Source organism: Pholcus phalangioides, unplaced genomic scaffold (assembly GCF_987345545.1).
Source record: "Pholcus phalangioides strain wild (caught in Gottingen) unplaced genomic scaffold, Ppha-v1.0 ptg000008l_1, whole genome shotgun sequence".
Classification (NCBI taxonomy): domain Eukaryota; kingdom Metazoa; phylum Arthropoda; class Arachnida; order Araneae; family Pholcidae; genus Pholcus; species Pholcus phalangioides.
This window is the reverse complement of record NW_028301601.1, coordinates 42,529,517-42,551,366: the sequence shown is the minus strand read 5'-3', so window position 1 is coordinate 42,551,366 and position 21,850 is coordinate 42,529,517. Positions and strand designations below refer to the sequence as shown.

The 21,850-nt window shown below is 36.0% G+C and overlaps 1 protein-coding gene and 1 long non-coding RNA gene across 8 annotated transcripts in view; one reads left to right on the top strand and one right to left on the bottom strand.

Annotated features, from left to right (window-relative positions):
* sky (GTPase-activating protein skywalker) overlaps positions 1-21,850 on the top strand; it is a 136,521-nt gene that overhangs the window by 40,534 nt on the left and 74,137 nt on the right. For 6 of the 7 annotated variants that reach the window (XM_089234677.1, XM_089234676.1, XM_089234675.1 and 3 more), the window contains exons 4-7: positions 3,812-4,125; positions 5,684-5,794; positions 6,097-6,187; positions 15,359-15,450. In XM_089234677.1, the coding sequence (XP_089090803.1) occupies positions 3,812-4,125; positions 5,684-5,794; positions 6,097-6,187; positions 15,359-15,450 (608 nt within the window). The remainder of the gene's footprint in view (positions 1-3,811; positions 4,126-5,683; positions 5,795-6,096; positions 6,188-15,358; positions 15,451-21,850) is intronic. The other variant, XM_089234678.1, reaches the window with a different exon arrangement.
* Positions 1-21,850, bottom strand: part of LOC149084311 (uncharacterized) — a 53,162-nt gene that overhangs the window by 23,280 nt on the left and 8,032 nt on the right. The window lies entirely within an intron of this gene.

Here is a 21,850-nt window from a genome sequence, read left to right as displayed (position 1 = left end):
CTATTCAATACTTAATTCATTTCAACATACCTCCTTTCTTGAATTTCCAAAAAGTGTCACCTATCTCTAGAGAAGCTGGTTTGTGAAAAAAATTTGTTCTTTTTCTGTTAAGGATCTTTTCATTCTTAATCACCATTTCACAATTGACTTTCCTTTCTTTAGGCGATTCCCCCAACACAAGGTTAAATTCCTTGTTCATCTCCCGACAAATGTCTCTTTCATCCAACACCATACAAGAAGTCTCTCTAGTGCGGTACTGTTTGGCTCCGAAATGTTCTGACTGGCTATTTCTGTATACAGTAGATCCTCTCAGTAAAGGACACTCATGGGACAAAAAATTTAGTCTGCAAACTGAGAGTGTTCACTAATGGGAGGTACGATATACAGGGGGCCTCGTTTATACGACTTTCATATTTATATGATGTTTTGCTTTGGATGCAATTGGTTAATATATGTTTTTATCACTTTAAAAGTGATACACTGGTGATTATTCATAATCACCAATCGTCTCAATAGAAAATGTTTGATTAAATTTGATTACATTTTTCCTTTTTACCAGATACTATGTATAATTCCCCAATAAAGTTGAAAAGTCTGATATATGCGGAAAAATTTATATAACCTTTCATCTCTTCACTAAACCAATTAATTATTTTTACTCATACATAATTTGTGCACCACGCATATTTTGCAATAAAAATAACAGTGAAGATAAAAACATTCATAACGACATCATCAGTCTTGTAATGTTGGCTTTCTTCAAACATTATCACTACACAAAACCAACACATTATCATTCGAATTCAAGTTCCTGGTCCACAGTTATGTTCAGTTAATTAAATATATATAATTTATTGAAGATTTATCATATTCACTACCATGAGCTATGGACATAATCTTAGTTGAATGTGATTTGTTATTTACCTCCTTTTTGATGTTGGGTTGAATACTCTTCTGATCAAATATAAAATGGTAATTTCCTTACTTGAAATTACAACAAAATTAATTTATATTTGGGTTACATCTCTAGTGTTGTTGTTCTCTGATTATTCATTTTCCATAAGTGCTAATTGTCTTAACATAACCTGGTGCAGCATTACATACATTTAAATATTTAGCAACACTGAAAAATGTTTGAAAGTATCAGAAATTTCATTTGATTTTTTTGATGGGTGGGGGCTAGTTTTGTTGATTTGTTATTTACCTCCTTTTTGATGTTTGGTTGAATACTCTTCTGATCAAATATAAAATGGTAATTTCCTTACTTGAAATTACAACAAAATTAATTTATATTTGGGTTACATTGTTAACATTCTGAAAATGACATTTAGGTACGTTGGTATTTTTTAGAGATGAGACGAATATTTGGCTGCTATTAAGTACATTTGCTGAATATTCGGTTTGACCAAATAATGGCTAGCCATTTGGCTGAATATCTGTGTAAATGTAACTACAAACTAATTTTAAAAAGTTGTATTAAAATTGAAATTTTTTTCATAAATTAAAAATTTACTGATAATATTTTGTGTTGTGTGTATCACTTTCTGTGGAACAGGATGCACTTATAGACAAGAAACGTATTGAGCTACTGAAAGGGGCAAAGAGCATCTAGAGTGGAAAAATAAGTCGTAAATTTTATGATGCATTAATACTTGGGAATAAATATTGGTTGACATTTTCTGAATTAGATGTAAAATTGTAACAAGTGTTTAAAAAAATTGATTCTGTATATACAGTGATACCTAACGAAGGCCTTGTTTGTGAATGTGTGGTGGTCCCCAATACTCGTTTCATGAATCATTTACAGATATTTACATTAAAATAAATCATTTTTCTCATGGGGTCAAAATGTCCCCTGTTGGCAGTTCCAGGTATTTCTATGATTATTCAATTTGATAATTAACATAGAAATATAAAAATTTGCCACAGTATTCCCAGAAGTATTTTAAGAAAAGTCAGATAGTCAGCTTCAACGTTCTATTGTGTGAAACAAAAAAGGCTTTCATAGCAATCGTGTAAATTAGAATTAAGTTTAAAAGTTTTCAGGTTTTTTGGCCGACGTGAAATACAGTTTTTGTCTTTCAACGTTTCATCCACACGAGTGACAAACATTTTCAAGAATTAGGTAACGGCGGCAAAAGGCAACTACTTGCGCCTTCTCCCCGCTTGAGTCGCACTGCCTCATCGGGATTGGTCTGCTGAGCCAGTCTGTTTTCCCCATTGGCCGAAGTTGTTACTAAGGGCTCCGGATGATGCTTGGGTTTCAATCTCGTCATTTTTAAAATGGGAAACCCAGCACTGTTGATTTTCATCCTCTTCCTTTCTGTTGAAGCAGTTCTTGTGCTTTTAAATTTCGATTGCTTCTCTAAAAATGTGTGGAAAATATCTCATGTTGTTGAATAGCACTTGGATGTTTGTGAAAAGAATTTTGTGACCCTTGGTCAAAGCATGCTCTCCTACAGCTGACTTGTCAACCTGACCCAGTCTACAATTTCATTAGATATCGACCAGATTAATCGAGCACAATCTTTTTGTAGTGCCTATGTACACTTCTCCACAATTGCACGGGATTAGATGTCATCTAATTCTGTCCATAATTCGAGCAATACTTGGGAATAAATAATGGTTGACATTTTCTGAATTAGATGTAAAATTGTAACAAGTGTTTAAAAAAATTGATTCTGTATATACAGTGATACCTAACGAAGGCCTTGTTTGTGAATTTTTCAGATAACAAAGATTTTTTTTATTGTTTTTATGCCTTGATGCCTTCTATGATAGGAAAGCACGCATTATCATAAAATAGCTGCATCATGAGCTGAATTTTCGCACCAATCATCAGAATCGCTGTTGTGACGAATTCATCTTGTCACACCTGGGATCAAAATGATCATTATGAAATCAATCCAACATAACGAGTCAAGATCGTGAATTAACTTTTAATGTTGACTAATGTTGATCGGGTTGTGATCAACATTAGTCAATTCCTGATCCATATTGAAGTTTGAGATGAATAAAAAAAATGTCGAAAAAAAACATAGCGGTAGTGCAGTTATATAGCAAAATATATTAGACTCATGACTGATCACATCTGGGTCACAAATTATAAGTGCGTGGATGGAAGGAGGAGCGATGACATCTCTTGTGTAAAAATATATTTAATTCAAATGTATATGAGAGGACTAAAAAGACTACAAAGTAAAATAAAATAAAAACATTTTCTTCAATAACAACCACTACTGCCATTCACAAGCGCGTTCTCTTTATTATTATTCCATTCACAACTAACTATACATTGTTGACAATCTTGACTCTGTGGTCGGCTTTGACAGGGTCCCCACAGTAGATTATAAAGCTGTTGTTGGTTGTGTAAATATTGGAAAATAAAAAGATCTTCAGCATCTCTCTCTCTCTCATATTCCTGTAGACTCTCATTTATCCACTTTTGAAGCTGTTCATTTTAGCCTTCAATCAGTTTTTGATAAAATGTTTTCCTTGGTGTTTTAAAAACTTATTTTCAAATTTTGGGCAGAAGCTGGAATGAATCAAACGATTTTCCCATACAAAGGTGTGGGAAATCATATTTCAGCTAACGAACATAATTCTGAAACGAATTACCTTTGTTAGTCGAAATATCACTGTAATATTAAAATACAATACTATATATCATTGTCAAATTTGATTGTAAGTATCCTGGCAATAGAGGTTTTTTTTTAGTTTTTTTAAGGATTCTCTTCTTTGCAGTTAAAATGATGTTGAGTTTAATCATATTATTTCAATTAATTACAATTATGTTGTTATTATTTTGCAGGAGATCAAGGTGTTTGCCCTTCCAGTTTACCACCTTTTGTGGATCCAGCTTATTGCATTAGATATCATTTGAATGCTGAAGGTCGTAAAAGTGTAGAAAAGACATTGCATGTAATTCATCAACTTCGGCCAGACATCACTTATTGTCCCATTTTGTATCCTCTTGTGAGTTTATTCATGCATTATATGCCTGAAGATGCCACCTTCTCCTGTATCTATAATTTACTGAATGAAAAGCAAGCTTACATTTCCCAAACTCAAGCTGCCCACCTTGTTTCAGCATCGGTTGTTATGAAATTAGTGAAGAAATTTGCTGTTAGTATTTTATATACAAATGTTTATTAAACTTTATCTAACAAAAAAAAACCCTAATTGTTATGTTTTTTAAATTCCTATTTTTAAAATTAGTGACTGCCACTTTTAATGCAATTTATAAGTAAAATTTATTGCACTTATTAGAAAAAGTAGTTTATAGGCATATGTAATGCAGCGAGAAAAATCAAACTTTTTCAAAACACAGTGTTCTTGGCGACCTGGGAAATCAAGGAAATTGAAAATGACCAGGGAAAATATCTGATAAAAATCTGGAAAAAAAATTGGGGGGAGGGAGCAATTACCCCGGAACCAGTGCTGGGTTGAAGCTGATATCGTGTATGTCCTGTAGTGCGCCATAGTCCGTATAGATGGTGCACTTTCCTCACATTTCTTATGCGTATAGTTGTTTTTTTAGTGCATCTTAATCCTTGTAGATGGCGCATCCTCCTCAAGCATCTTCTTGTGCGTACTTTGTTTAGGTTTAATTTTACTTGTGCTTCTGATATATAATACATTTTACATTCAGCGTCAGGAAAAGCTTACGTGCAAGCTTACGCATCTGATTTCAAACATTGTACCTAATTTCTACGAAATCCACTTGGACCCGTTTACATTTCGCTTTTGCACCATGTGTTTTATGTTCGTATGGAATTTTTACATTTTTCATATTCAGAAAAATGATGCAGACTGAGGACTGATTAGGATGAAGGGTTATGCAAATATTTTTCCAATGTGCTGTAAAAATAAAACTTGTATTGAGACACATGACAATCCTATGTCATGTGAAATATTTATACAATCATTTGACTATATATTCACTAGTTAGGGAACTGTTCAAAAACGAAGCCATATTCTGATCACCAATGAAGTGATATTATTATGAATTTTTTGTTACCACCGCTCCACGTTTTATTAGCCCCAGAAGCAGAATAGTTTGCATTGTTCTGCAACCAGCTCTCAGCGGCCTGAAAATGTTCTGCAATGCAAGTTCCTTATGAGATAGGTGCATGTTTGGTTGAATAGTTGTAAAAGTTCTCACTATAAGGGATTTATCTATAGATTTCTTTTTACCTTTTTTTAAAATTATTCACAAGGTTGTTCTACGATACACATAGTAGTTTTTGGTAGAGTTTGCTTTGAAGCTATTAACTCTTTAATTTTTTGGCTCTTTTATAGTTCTATTAATATAATTTAAGTTACTCACATCCAAAAATTTTTTACATTCAAAACTTTTTGCAACTTCCTTTGTTTTGTATATTAAGAGTAGCAATGAAATGGTCTAGAGGGTAGGCGCTGTAGAAGCAGTGGGCTTAGTTTAGGCTCATGTGGGATGGCTTGAGTTGGTGGGGGGGGGGGCTGTAATGAGCAAAAAATATTGAAGAGGGGGGTGATGGAACATAAAGTTGAAAAACTACAGTATAACCAATACGTCAAACCAGCTATTCTATGAAAAAATTAAGTTAAAAGAAATTTTTTACATTTTTTAATAGCTTTCGTTATTTTTTTTGCAAAATTTATTACTATATTTATCACTGCTAATCTTTTCTATCTGAAACAGAAAAACGCTTACGTGCAACTTGCGAAAGAAGTTCCGAAACATGAAAACTTGGAACGAATATTTCAAAGTTGGACATCATGGGTTTTTAAAGGTCTCCCTTTTTCATATTTGGTAATTCAAGGTTTATTATTTTAAGTTTGTGTTAGTTCCTTATCATTATATGACTCTTTATGTAATACTTATGCACTTGAAATCAGTGTAAAATGATTTTTAAATCACCTAAACTCCAGTTTTCACTGAATCATCTTCTTAGTTGGGAGAGTTTCAAATATTTTTCTTTCACATAATCAGATATTGTGTGTTCTGTGGTGATTTATTTCATTTTCATGCAAAATTTGTTCACTATGTAATTGATATGATTTCAATATCCAGCTTTCATTGTTATTATATATTTTTTGCATTTGTTTAAATAGGTCAGAGTTATTGATTGTTTCTTACTAGACAGAAAAAAAGTGTTGTACAGAATTGTAGTAGCATTGCTTATTCTCTTCAACAAGCATTCAGGTTAGTACTTAATTTGAGGCAAGAAATTTTTTTTTGTTGAAATTCATTCCGATATTTTGCCAGAATTCTTTTTTTAGAGATTTTAAAATTATTATCAAACTTTGATATCTTGAAGTGCTTCTGGAAATTGATATTACAGTAGACTCTCGATAATTTGGCCATGCATTAATCCGGCCCATCCAGCAAGGCAAGTATTTTTTGGTGGGTTTTTTTTACAATATTGAAGAGGGAAACTTGTTGCTGTATGCCTGTGCACAGAATTTTATATTACTTAAATAGGCTTGCTTTTTCAATTGACTTCAGTAATCCAGCGACTTTTATAATCCAAGCACAGAGTACCTCCAGTGAACCTGAAACTTATATGTGTCATGAAAAATTTACATATACTATCATCAATTGGCATGTGCAACACTAAATCTGAATATCTTACGGAATTGAAATTTAGTATAAGCACTCACCTTTGTTGTTATTATTGTATGATTGTGTGAATCCCCTCTGAAGTGTAAGTATACTTATGCTTATCTTCACTTGGGTCTGCCATCTTGATGAAAATGAATGGACAATGATTCATTTTGTTTAACTCAACTGGTCATTTTGTACCCCACACATTGCTGAGCTTGCCATGCCTTAAGAAAGAAAAAGAAATGCATCTGGTCCATCCAGGGCCAGTCCTAGTGGAGCCCGGTGCAAAACAGTAGTCAGTGCTCCCCCCCCCCAGACGCAAATCCAGAGTGATGTGTCAGAGGAGGTAATTTTTGCTAGTCATTACTGTCCCGTAAAATACGGGACAGATTCATTCTTCTATATTATCAGACTCTTGGTGTGATGATCATCCCCCCCCCCCCACACCTCTTGGGTGGATATTAAGGAACGAAGAAGTCGGGAAATGTTCTTCTAGAATGGGATTACTGTTATTTAACTTGTAAACAAGCATAAAACCCAACTTATTTGATTTAATTAAAAAACATTAAAAAAGCAAAACGTTACACATTTAGGCAGGATACTCATCACAAAGGAACTATCTTCTTCATACTTATTTTAATTGAGTTTTATGGTAAAATTCGTTAGTGCACGCATCACGTACGGGCTAAGATGATAATAAAAGTGGTTAAATTAAAGTGATATTTTCGCATGATTTCTTTCATATTTGTAAAACTCATGATCTTCATTTGAAATTATCCGTTACAGACCCAGTACTAAGAAACAGAAGGGGCAGGCAAACACCAGCTAAAGCACCGGGCCCTGCAACTTGGGCGGTGCAACAAGCCGAATGGGGGGGGGGGCACTTGTAACTCCTTTTTCTGAGTATAACCATTTCAAGGAGACTTCAAGAAAAGACTGCTCCGAGAAAGCATGCTACGGCCCCGGGAAAGGGGCAGCTTCCAAGTGGTTTATCTAAGGCCCTACCTAGTATATTCTTGAAAATTTTAACTAGATATCATTTTCGTGAGGCCCTCTACTCTTGAGGCTTCCAGGTGGGCCCATGTGTTAAAATGGCAATGAGAAGGGGTTGTTTTTTCTCTGTGTAGATTTTTTTTTTTAACCTCAGGGACTTTGGCTTTAATCTCAACGATAACGCACAATTCTTGAAGTTTGGGTTAAACATCCCTGAGGTTAAAAAAAGAACATCTAAAGTGAAAAGAAGCAACCCGCACGTTTGTGCATACAGGGTCTAAAAGGATTATGGGCAATCGCCTGTAAAAGTGATAAATGTTGTGAAATTTAATCAAACTTACAGAGACGATTGGTGATTATGCATTATCTATATGCTTTACCGATTCAACATATTTACCGTAACATACATTTAATTCTATATTTCATCAGTTTAAAAAAAAACCTCATTTCAAATATATGAAGATACGTATCTGAAATTTCTCTTACGCGAAATGGATTTACCGCTGCCCCCCCCTTCCTTGTTTTGAATATGTGAGGTACACTACTCTATTTCCATATTTCCATGGAAGTCGTCCCTATTAACCTACTTATTCTGCTGTGTATAGTCCGTAGATTATACATTTAAAAAAAATTACGTTGAAATAAAAACAAAACGTCGGAAATGAATTTCTTATTGTAGATCGAAGTTGCATGAGAAGACTTGACTTTGAAATGGTTTTAGTGCGGATAAACCACTGCGTCTTATTTATGGGTTTAGTTTTTTTTCTGAAAGAGGTTTCATTTTATAATTATGTTAAAAATTTATTAACAAAAACATGTATTTTTATAATATTTACAGATTGGGCAGATGCCAGTAAAAAATTGACATTTTCTCTATAAAACCATGTTAAAAAACATCTCCCCTCCTCCTTGAAAGCGATTTTATATTAATAAATGAAATTTTCTCATGTGGGTTATATACCGCTGTGGACATGGTACCTTCTTTTCCTCAAACTAGCGAAGTTTGCATTTGCGGATTATAAGCAGCAAAATTCGATAGGTTTTGTTTAATTCTTATTCAAGATTTACGTCGAGGAAATGACTTACCTTCAAGATGACTTTAAGATGATTAAAATTCTTACAAATCTTATAGGAAACTAATACAAACAAAAATTAAAATCGGAAATTTCACTAGGATCACCAGATTTTCATTTCGATCGAATTCATATTGAGGTTTTCAGCCCTTCTTGAAAGTTGGTTGGAAAAAAATCAAATTGAATTTCTCCAACATATGTTCCTCATTAGTTTCTTGAAAGGAAAAAAAAAGTTCCATTGTGGCCTACACTTTACCAAGGCCTCCTAGACAGAGATACTGTCTTGGAGCCTCATAGGAGGCTTTACTGTTACTTACTGGGTACCTGAAACAAGATCCATGAAACTTCAAAAAGATGTTCAGTTGTGTATATGTAGGGTTTGTTAAAATTTTCCACACACGCATACGTTGCACTCAGGGACGGCTTGAGACAAAATCTCTACCCGAGTGATACTTATTTTTGAGCCCCCTGACCCCCCCCCCAATTTAAAAAAAAAGTTTGTTTCAATTGTTTTGTTTTGATGCGTTCAAAGGTCAAAGGAACAGTCATGTCGAATTTCTTTTGGCCTTTTACCTTGGATTTGGCGCTCCTCCTAGAGAGAGGGCACAAATAACTTTTCCTACTTTTTTTAGCCTTTTCACTTCTGCAGGGCTCCCACTCGTCCTACTTTCCTACTTTTTGGTAAAATGTTCTACTTTTGTCCTACTTTCTCGGTTTTATCCTACTTTCTAGTTTTTGTGTTACTTTTCCTACTTTTTTACCAAATCCTATCGACAAAATTTGTGTAATTGATTTTAATTGAGCAGGAAATTATTGATATATTGCCAAATGTTACAAATGTTGGAGAATGCAATTAATTATTCTGCCAAAGCAGAAATTGTATAATTTTTAAGGTAATTTAGAGGAGGGGGGGAGGTATGTGGACCATTTGATTGATTAATTTTTCATTTGCTTAGTTTGAGGGTTCAACAAGTATAGTAGTCATTAAAAACTTCTGTCTGCGTGGAAAAATAATTTTGTATTTATTACTTCATGGTCTTGGACAGTAACTAACATTCATCATTCAAAATTACGGTGCAAATAGGTGAAACAACAGTTTGCATTTCAAAGCAGTTGGATACATAGGCCTATTCTAGGTTTGGTGATCCTGCTGCTACCCAATAGCATTCAGTTGTCTTCTGTATTTTTAAAGGCATGAAGAGGCATAAACGATATTTGCAATGTGCTCAGCAAAGAGTTAGAAATAGAATTGCTTCATTTGTCAAAAATGATTACACTGGCATTGAACAGTAAAATGTGAACAAAACAGAAAAATTAAAAAAATGATGAGCAACGCAGTAAAACTATCTGGTTCACCTTGCCTTATTTACATCGGATCTTGTAATTTACACATTTTGCATTGTGCTTTCAAAAGTTGTCTCGAAGGTGCGTCATTTTAAAAAAATGATAGGTTGATAGGTTGAGCAGAGGCCAAGGAGAACAATTGGTAAGACATCCACCCATCGGTCAGTGAGGTGGCACTTCAGAGCTGCCTTTAGTGGCCGATGGAAGTGCAAGCTTACGCATCTGATTTTGAACATTGTACCTAATTTCTTCGACATCCACTTGGACCCGTTTACATTTCGCTTTTGCACCATGTGTTTTATGTTCGTATGGAATTTTTACATTTTTCATATTCAGAAAAATGATGCAGACTGAGGACTGATTAGGATGAAGGGTTATGCAAATATTTTTCCAGTGTGCTGTAAAAATAAAACTTGTATTGAGACACATGACAATCCTATGTCATGTGAAATATTTATACAATCGTTCGACTATATATTCACTAGTTAGGGAACTGTTCAAAAACGAAGCCATATTCTGATCACCAATGAAGTGATATTATTATGAATTTTTTGTTAACACCGCTCCACGTTTTATTAGCCCCAGAAGCCTCCTCAAGGCCATTGCCTTGAGGATGAAACGATGTTGTTTGAATTTGTTGTATTCCTAGCAGCTGCGCCAGTTCTTGGAATAACTGTGCCTCAAACTGGCGACCTCTATCGGTGGTGATTCTGCTAGGTACGCCGAATCGGGAAACCCAAGTTGACACAAAAGATCTTGCAACGGTTTCCACCAAGATATCTGCAACAGGCACTACTTCCGGCCAGCGTGTGAATCCGTCAATCATCATTATTGCGTATCGGTTGCCCTTTCTTGGTGGAAGTGGTCTGATGATATCTATATGTACGTGGTCGAATCTTGTGTTCGGCAGCAAGAATGCTCCTGAGTCGCTGATCGTGTGATGTTGCACTTTGGCCTGTTGACATGGTATGCATGATGTCACCCATATTTTACAGTCTTTCTTGACCGACGGCCAGACGAAGCGCTCAGTGATGAGTCATTGCGTTGCTTTCACTCCTGGATGCGAGAGTCCGTGAGTTACCTTGAAGACTTGTAGTCGAAAGTCCTTTGGTATATACGGTCTGACTCTTCCGTCGGAGATGTCGCATAAAATTTTGATTGAAGTTCCAACTAGGAGAAGTTTCTGAAGCTGCAATGAAGAATTCGTCTGCAACTCGGGCAACTCTGGATCGGTCACCTGTGCTTGAGCAATTGCTTCATAATCGATTTGGCTGGAAAGTTCGATCACATTTATTCGGGAGAGAGCATCAGCAACCTGATTGTCAGAACCTTTCACGTAACGAATGTCAATCGTAAATTGTGAAATGGACGAAAGATGTCGTGAAGTTTTTTCCGGTTTTTGATTGAAGGCAAACGTCAATGGCCTATGGTCTGTGAGTATGCAAAATTGCCTTCCTTCAAGCATGAACTGGAAATGTTTTGTAACAGCGAACGCAGCAAGCAATTCTCAGTCATAGGCGCTGTACTTTTGTTTTGGTCTCACTCAGTTTTTTGTCAAGAAACTGAGTGGCTCGAGTTTATTGTTGGTGATTTGGTGAAGTGCGCCCCCAATAGCGTAATCCGATGCATCAACACACAAGGCTATCTGTGTTAGGTTTATTTCTTTTTCATGCAAATTAAAGGAACTCAACTGTAACTGGATCGATCACGATCCGATATGCAAATCGTGACGTGATCGCACATGTTTGTAATGTGTATATATATGAACTGTTTGGGATCCTGTTTTTTGTGGTTCTTGTCTTAGTGTTATGTTTGCGTTGTCTCATCAGTTATGTTAGACGTAATATGGACTTTAGTTTTCAATGATTTCTAGTGGATATCAATATGCTGTCGTTAAATAAATCCGTTATTTTGCCGATCATTATTCTCGTATTCTTTCCGTCTGTACTCACGCATAACCACACTTTGCCAACAATCTGAGCGTCTGGATTAGGGTGCATGAGTAGTGTCGCCTGAGCTAACTGCTGCTTGGTTTCTGTGAACACCTGTCGATCTTCTTCTGTCCAAGGTATATCCTTTTTTTCGTTTTTATTAGAGCCTTTGAGAAAAGCAGTTAATCTGGCTTGTTTGTGTGCAGCGTGTGGAAAGAACCTTCGATAAAAAATTTAAAAGTCCTAGAAATTGTCTCAGATCTTTGATGGTCTTCGGCAATGGATAGTCTAGGATGACTTGTACTTTTTCGGGTACTTTTTCGCCCGCTGTAGAAACCTTATGGCCGAGAAACGAAAGTTCTGACACTCCGAATTCACACTTGGATACGTTGAGTTTTATACCATATTGGTCTAGCTGTTGAAAAATTCATCGGAGATGGGATACATGCGAAACAGTTTGGAACGTCACGGAGAATTTCATTGATGAAACGTTGAAAGGACTGGGCAGCATTGCCCAGACCGAAATTCAGGAACAGAAACTCGAACAGTCAAAAAGGAGTGATGATAGCGGTTTAGTGAATGTCCGGTTCGTTGACTGGAATAGCGTGGTATGCTCGTAAGATGTCTAATTTAGAAAAGATGTTCATACCATGAAGAGCATGTGAAAAGTCCTGGAGATGAGGTATCGGATAACGGTCAGGAACGGTTTGCGCATTCAGCCGTCGATAATCTCTGACAGGATGGATTGCATCATTAGCTTTCGGCACAATGTGTAATGGGGAGGCCCAAGAGCTTTTGAATGCCCTGTTCTACCATGTACTCAAATTCTTTTTTAACTGTATCAAGCACCTGCGGATTCAACCTTCGAGGCTGGCTGTGTATGGGCGGGCCAGTGGTCTGAATATAATGAACGGTGTTGTGTTTCACAGAGCGAAAAGTTTCAGATTGATTAGTTAACTCTGAAAACTCCTTCAAAATGGAATGGTAGCGAGAGGAGTCGTCAATCACACGAACAGTACACTGGGAACAAGCTTGAGATATGCCGGAGATGCTGAGGTTGGTGATAGAGTCGACCAGATGTTTCTTTTTGAGATCGACCAAGAGGCCAAAATGTCGAAGAAAATCAGCACCAATTATGGGAACGGCTACTTGCGCGATGATAAAGTTCCACTTGAATCACCTCCTGAGCCCAAGGTCTAAGTTAATGAGTTCGGTACCATAAGTTTCCATCCTGGATTGATCGGGCATACAGTTCGAGTGGATCGAGATTGTGATTTTGTGAGTTACGACCTACCGGAACGCATGATATGTCACTACCGGTATCGATCAAATATCAACGATTTGTGGTATTGTCGTAAACGTGTAGCCTGTGACTTATGAAAAGAGGTAAGCTACCACCCACTGGCTGCTGATTGGTGAGCCAGTGTCGTTTCCCAACGTAGAGAAATTGCAAGGATCTCTGCATTTGCGAGCTAAATTTTGGAAACAGGCATGATAATAACAGTGTCTGTTGCTTAGTTCAGATGCAAAATTTTGATGTGGCTGTTGCGACATATTGGAGCCCCTAGAAAATGAACGTCGGTCACGAGAGGTCGATCGTGAGCATCGAAATTTTAGATGATTAACCTACTCTGTCAATTTGGAAACTTGTTTTTGCAAGTCCGCTATGAGAGGTAAAATCACGGCAACAGCATTTGAAGATTTGTTATCGGTCGCGAGAGAATACGTCACTCGTGGATCAACAGCAACTTCATGGATTTTATCTGCCAGCGTGGCAAGCTGCGTCAACTCCTCGGTGGAGGCGGAAAGAATAGATTGAATGGTCGTAGGCAACCGCTGGAGCCATAGGTTCTTCAAAAAGTCATCATCAATTTTGTCCCTTGATAACTCTCGCATTTAACGGAGCAGAAATGACGGTTTGTTGTCGCCCAACTGTAGGTCCCCCAAAAGTTTACGTATTCGTGTGGCTTCCGAACCAGCAAATTCTGAGATTAATCTTTGTTTCAATGGCTCGTATTTATTTGTTTCCAGAGGTTGGAAAATGAAATCAGAAACGTCACAAATTGTCCACAAGTCCTGGCCTCAATGTCGTTTCAATTGATGTCGATGGTACGTGTTTCGAGTCCTGTGGTCACCACTGAGGCGAGAGCGGCATGGGAATGAATATTTTTATTTATTAAAACATATTTATACACACAAAGAGAAATGCAACGGCGTCGATGGCACATGGCGAACTCAACGGTTGAAGACGAAAAACTATCAACATTCGTATATTAGTGGTGTCGACATATATATTGTGTCCTCACAGAAAGACTTTCTCCTTCTGCCAGTATCCGTGCTGCCATCTGTCGGGTTTTATCTTGATGGCAAGCCCCACACACTCATACCTTTTTGTTTTTTTGGACAAAAAAAAAATTTCCTCATCTGCCATTTTTCATGTATATTTTATAGTTATTTTTTTATAAATACGTATCTTAAAGATATTTTTCTAGTAATGTATATTTAATGCATTTTGGCGCCCCTTCTCATTTGGAACCCGGTGCAATTGCACCGATCGCACTGCCCTAAGACCATCCCTGGGTCCATCTTGTTATCAGCACCTTTCAAGCTTGTTGTTTACACGTGTTTGGCAAATTTATATAATTTTTCTTTTTCTTTCCTTTATATCATTTGTTGAAGTTTCTGTAGGGTACGAAATGATTTCCACCACACACCATTTGCATAAAGTATTTTTTGTCTGACAGTCAAAGTTTTCAGATCAAAATGCAGTCTCAGAAGAGCATTAGTTGTTTTGTCGATGATTTCAAATTAATTGTACATCATTGAATATCCGAAGTTGAGCATTAGAAAAACTTGAATAATCTAATTAAAAAAAACTACAAAAGTCTTTTATCTCTCCATTTCTTCCACATGTATGTCTAAGTGAAAGATCATTTTGAGAAAATAATGAAAGTTGAAAAATTATAAATTATTTAGTGATAATTGATGAATAAAGTCATGCAAAAACACATTGCTTTTATGAAAACTCTTTTTGCTGTTTTTTAAAGCATTAATACTTGCTGAAGTACGAAGTGGCACCACAACACCCGTTATGCACAAAACTCTCACAATGCCAGTTAAGGGTTAAAAGAGTATGTTTCAAGAGGGAAAAAAATAGAGCCAGAAATGAAAGAACAAGGTGCCATCACTTCCACCTCTCTTGATGGTACCAATCACTAGCATGGAGAAAATTTTGAGAAGAGAATTCATTTCAATAGACCCTGCCCCGAGAAACTTTTTTTCTATTGGTAATAATAGTTAAAACTTTCTCAATAGATTATTTGTTTTGGATAAAAAGAAATGAAGCTCTTTTATTTATTTATTTTTTCAAGCATGAAAATAGTTTAAAATTGTATAGGTTGTTGTTTGAAATTAATATTTTGTTTTAGGTAAATCAGGGAGTAACAAAGAAGAAAGCATGATTCAGCAACTGATGGATTTTTGTCAGAATATTCCTTTTCCAGTTGAACACTTGTTCAAGGTTCTTGTTTTTTCTTTTACTTCTGTTGTATGAATCCTTTGTGTGATGTATTTAGTTACAGTTGATCCTGCTTATAATGTTTTCCCGCTTAGTAAAACTTATTTTCGTGGTCTCAGCTGTACATAATTCTCATTAAGATTTCCTGTTTAAATTGTTTTCTCACTTACAATGTTTTTTTCATGACAGTTTTTTGAAAAACATAAGCAGAATCCACTATATATATGTATATATACATATGCTTAAAAGAGGGATATCATGTATTTAGTTATAAGCATGTTTATTAATTATCATGCATAGCTACTGTAAAGGCTAAAGAGAGAGGTAGCTGTTATGATATGAGAGGACAGAATTTCCTGAACAGGGATCCAATTTTACTTACTTAAAATAATGTACATGGTACCTGGCTCAATAATGCAACAATAATAATACAAAGTGACTTGTAATGTAGTAACTTCAAACATTTTATTTAGACAGGAAAAATGGTAGTACCTTCAAAAGGAAAGACAAAGAGAATACAAAACTACAAAAGGTAAACAAAAAGAACGTTGCCACACATATGTAACATAATACACACTCTGAGGGGTGAACAAGATTAAGTGAAATACTATTGGGGGACTACTAGATTAACAATACTCCCCCTCACACTGAAGAGTCAATTGAGTCCTAACATTTTTCGAAACGTGAACAATTTTTGAGGTGTTAAACTTTCTGTCAAAATGTCTGCTTCCATTTCTTCAGTGGGCTTGTACTTCACTGATACATCACCAGATGCCACCTTTTCTCGAATAAAATGTTCTTTGATGTTAACATGTTTCGATTTTGAACTAACAACTGGATTTCTTCACATGTTGTTTGCTGATTTATTGTCATTATATATAATTATCTGGCTTTGATTCAGTCCCAATTCATTTATCAGTTCTTTCAGATGAATCGCTTCTGTAAGGGACATATATTGAGCTTCACATGATGACAGAGCCACGGTTCTCTGTTTCCTTGATTCCCATGATATAGCAGAACCTCCAAACTTGAAATAGTAACCAGTGTAGGACTTACAATCTTCACTACATGAAGCCCATGTTGCATCAGCATATCCAACTATCATCTTCCCAGTCTTTTGGTATACTAATGATAGATTCTTGGTACCTTGTAAATATCTGAGAATTCTTTTCACTGCCATCCAATGTGATTTTTCATGGCAATTATTGTATTGGCCCAAATAGCTAGCAGCGTATGTGATGTCAGGTCGAGTACCTACAGATAAATACATAAGTGAACCAATAAGGCTTTGATATGGATATTCAGATGTTATATTTTTTTCTTTTGACAGTTTGAGAGATGATTCCATCGGAGTAGATATTGGCTTACATTCTGACATTCCAAATCTTTCAAGAATACTTGTAATGTACTTTTGTTGAGACATTATTGTCTTTCCATCTTTATGTTTGAATTCGATTCCAAGACAGTACTGGAGTTCACCTAAGTCATGCATTTCGAAGGATTTCATAAGTTCAATTTTCAATTTTTCAAATTGTTGGACCTTATTCGTGGCTATAATGAGATCATCCACATATATTGCAACAATAGTTTTCTCTCCCCCTTTCAATGAAGATTATAGACATGGATCAGCATTTAGTGATTGAAACCCAAGTTCCTTGAGTTTTTTGTCAACCATTGATGACTTGCTTGTTTCAGTCCATATAATGCCTTTTTCAAATGACAGACTTTATGTGTTTCATCATTCCTCAGATCAGAAAGCATCTTTCTGGCTTTCACGAAGACTGTTTGATCAGTGTCTGAGCTGTGTTCCAGCATTATTTCAAAGACAAGTTTTTCAAGCTTCTCTGGTTTTTCCATGAAAATGTCCTCAACAATTTCTCCATTTAGAAATGCTGTAGAAACATTTAGTTGATGCAAATACAAATCTTCTTCAACAGCTAAGGCCAGTAATAGCCTAATTGAACTTAACTTCGCTACAGGAGCATATGCTTTATTGTAATCTAGTTCTGGGCGCTGGTCATAACCTTTTGCAACTAAGCGAGCTTTTCTTCTCTCAAGATCTCCATTAGACTTGTACTTGTTCTTCAGAACCATCTTACATCCAATAATGTTCGTCGAATTTTGCTTTTGAACAATTTCAAAAGTATCATTTTTTAAATGTGAAATAATTTCTTTTTTCATAGCATCAATCCATAACTGAGCATCAGGACCTTTGAGTGCTTCTTTCAATTCACAATAAGCTGACATTTCATAGTCATTGAACCAAATCGGCTGTCTTCTTGTTCTTTGGATTCTAGTTTCATTCTTATCTTCAATTCCATCAGGTTGGTCTTTATCCCCAAAGCAGAATGTTTAGCACTGTTCTGCGACAAGCCCTCCTGACTTGAAATGTTCTGCGGTAAAAATTCCAATAAATGTAATAGTGTTTTTTTGCACTTTCTCTTAAATTCTTCCAAATTGTTCTGCAGTAGCGCTAATTGTTCTGCGACGTATGTCACAGATTTTGGCACATTCTGCTTTGGGGTCTTTATCATCTCCATCAATATGTTGATTTTCATCAGATTCTGAGGATTCATCTTGATCAGAGTTTAACACACCATCAAATACTTCACCTATATTTTCATTTGAGACAGGAACTTGAAATTCTGTTTTGTTGGACATTTTTTCTTTTCTTTCTAGAAGGTCGTCAACATTATTTGAGTTCTTGTCATTGTAGAAAGTGTTCAATACTTTCACATCTCTGGCTATTTTTATCTGCTTTTTGTTATTCATCCATATTCTATAAACTTTTGAATATTCAGCATAACCTACAAACATGCAAACATTACCTCTTGGATCGAACTTCCCTTTTTTTCTTTTCTTGTCTAGGACATAAGTCTTTGATCCAAAAACTTGTAGATGCTTTACCGATGGAATTCTTCCAGTCCATCTTTCAAAAGGTGTTTTATGCTTAATCACTCTTGAAGGCGTTCTGTTACATAAATAATTTGCAGTATTGATGGCTTCAGCCCAAAGTGAAGGTGGAGCTTTAGATTCAATTAGCATGCATCTTGCTTTATCTAGAAGAGTTCTGTTTTTCCTCTCAGCTAGACCATTTTGTTCTGGCGTATATGGTGCAGATAATCTTCTCTTGATTCCACATGCTTTTAGGAAATCATTGAATTCAGTACTACAGTATTCTCCAATTCCATTGTCACTCTGCAAATGTTTGATTTTTTTGCCAGTATGATTTTCAACTTCATTTTTATATTCTTTGAAGAATTTCAGCACTTCATTTTTGTGTTTCAGGAAGTACACTTTACAATATCTTTAACTTTCATCAATAAAAGTTACAAAGTATTTTGATCTGCCAGGAGATGTTACTCGCATCGGCCCACAAACATCTGAATGCACCATCTCTAACAAGTCCAGTTCTTTTGGATCTGTTCTCTCAAATGGGACTTTTGTCATCTTTCCTTGAATACATGCTTCACAGTCATTCAGTTTTTCGTTCAGATTAAAATGCATTCTTTGAACTGCATTGTTTCTTTGTGCAGATTTCACTTCGACTTCATTGATATGACCTAGTTTCTTGTGCCAGGTCATGATCTTGGATTCTGCTGTATACCTTGAATTTTCTGGTCGATTACTAGCATCATATGTGTACAGACCATTTTTCTTGGGTACAATCAAAGCTATTTCTCCTTTTTGGTTTTTAACAAGAGCTTCATTCCTTTTGAAAATGACAGTTCCTCCATATTCAGTGATTTTGTTCACAGATAATAAATTTGTCACCAGTTCAGGAACATACAGCGTATTTTTCAATGTAACTGTAGAGTCTCTGTTGGATTTGTGTTCTATAGTTCCCTTTCCTTGAAATTTGGTGTTTTGACCTACAACCGCTAGATTTATCATTCCAGTATCATGGTCCTCGATGAGATTTTTGAAACTGGAGTCATCACAACACATGTGAGATGTGCTTCCACTATCTAAACACCAGGATGATTTAGCTTGTGGTTTGTCTACAAGTGATGACAGACACTTCTCTTCTGCTTTGAAGGAAGAGTTATCTTTTTTCACATTCTTTGACCAGCAGTCCCGAGCAAAATGTCCAGGCTTTTGGCACTTGTGGCATCAAAATCATGTTTCTTTTTCACTTGATAATACTTTTGTATGCCGAAACCTGTGGTGTGGTTTCCCTTTTCCATAAAATGCATCTTCAGGTTGCCTTTCAGCCTTGGAATGTGAGCTCCTTGCTTCACTTTCCTCAATTATCTTTATTTTCAGGTCTTCTGGTCGTGGCAATTCATCTCTGCTCTCTATTGCAACCCAAAAGTTCTCGAATGATTCTGGAAGACTGCATAACATCATTACACATAGCAGGTCATCATGGATTGTAACATCCATATCTATCAATTTGTCTACACTGTCCATAAATGCATTGAGATGCTCTCTTGCACCAGCTTTCTCTTGCATCTTTAATAATATCAATTTTTTTCAACAAAGTTGCTTTTCTTGCAGGACCAGAACTTTGATAGATACCTTTTAGTGTATCCCATACATCTTTGGATGTAACAAAATTTTTTACTTGTTTCAGTTCTGTAGGGCTGATGATAAGCAACAAATCAGATCTTGCCTCTAGATCTTTGTCAAGCCATTTTTGTCTCTCCTCATCTTCAGCTGGTTCTGTGATTTTCCCATTCACATAATTCCACAGTTTACTTTTAATAAGTAAAGCTTGTGCCTGAACCTTCCAGGTGTCATAGTTTTCTTTGGATAGTGGCTGTATACAACTTGAAACTCTGGTGGTTTCCATTTTGATATATTTATTCAGACTCACTAACTTGCATTAAGCGAGCACTGGTCCCCGTAACCTAAAGTAACTTCAAACATTTTATTTAGACAGGAAAAATGGTAGTACCTTCATAAGGAAAGACAAAGAGAATACAAAACTACAAAAGGTAAACAAAAAGAATGTTGCCACACATATGTAACAATACACACTCTGAGGGGTGAACAAGATTAAGTGAAATACTATTGGGGGACTACTAGATTAACAATAGTTATGTCAGTAGTTTAGGACAGTGTCAGGAAGGAAGAGTCTCCTAAGATAAATCGAGATAGAACTCAAGCACCCATGTTTATTGCGTCTTAGATGTCTGGTGCTGCTGGGAACTGTGGTGTTCCAGAATTTAAAATTCCACTTAACCAAAAGATGGAGAGCTTTAAGCCACCTGAAGAGTTGGTGTTCAGTTCCACAAACCTCTCTGAACAGTAGATGAAATGGAAACAAATGTTCAAGAATTTCATGCTTACTTCTGAGAAGATTGAGAAGCCTGATGAGGTGAAATTGCCATTTTGTTGAACCTCATTGGTGATGAAGGAGTGAGTGTATTGAACACATTTCAGTATGCTACAAACTTCCAAAAGTTCTACAAACTATGATGATGCTTTGACAAAATTTGATAGATACTGCTTTCCTAGATGTAATGTTCTGTTCAAATGTTTAAAGTTCTTCTCATGTTCTCAGAAAGATAACCAAGGTATAGATGTATACCTTACAGAACTGAATGTTTTGGCAGCCTCATGTGACTTTGGAGAACAAGAAAACAGCTTAATTCGAGAAAGGATTGTCTTGGTTGTCCATGATTCTAATCTGCAAGAAAGACTGATACGAGAACCTGATCTTACAGTAAGCAAAGCGGTTTATAGGTTTATAGCATACATACTTGTGAGATTAGCGGAAGACAGATGGAGAAAATCCACAAGCCTTGTTCTGATCCTGAAGTCAATGCTATAATGTCCAGAAGTAAAAGTATATGCATTCCCGAAAGACTAATTCTTGTGGTCTAAAACACAAGAGAGGACAATGTCACGCAATCAGTAATGTGCAATCTGTGCAAGAAGAAAAATCACTTTGTGATAATTAGAGCCCGGAAGTTTAGGCACTAAAAATGGTCGAAATAGGCAAGCAAAAAGGCACTAAAAAAAAGGCATTCATAATTCATGGAAAAAAGGAAAAAATAACTAAAGCTAAGGTCTTAAGGATATAAAAACTAGCTGAAAAACTGGTTGCACTTAATCCCTCTACTGCTTTAATTATGGTTTATAATAACTGCATTATAGTGCAAGTTGTTGAACTAATTTCAAGCCCGAAATAAAATGTCAGTAGGCCCTCATTATAGGTCAATTCCAGTACCACAGTTACCAGACTTGGAGCCAGCAGAGAAAATTACCTGTGGGGCTCCTTTGAGTTGCGAATAATTGTCATTTATTTGTTGTATTATTTCGAATGATCATCATCATTTCTCTATATTTGAAACATAGAATAATAATCCTAATATAGTAAAAAAAATTAGCTTTTTTCAAAATGTTTTCACGTATGCGGGACTCCTTTAAGCAGGGAGCCCTGTGCAGTAGTGTA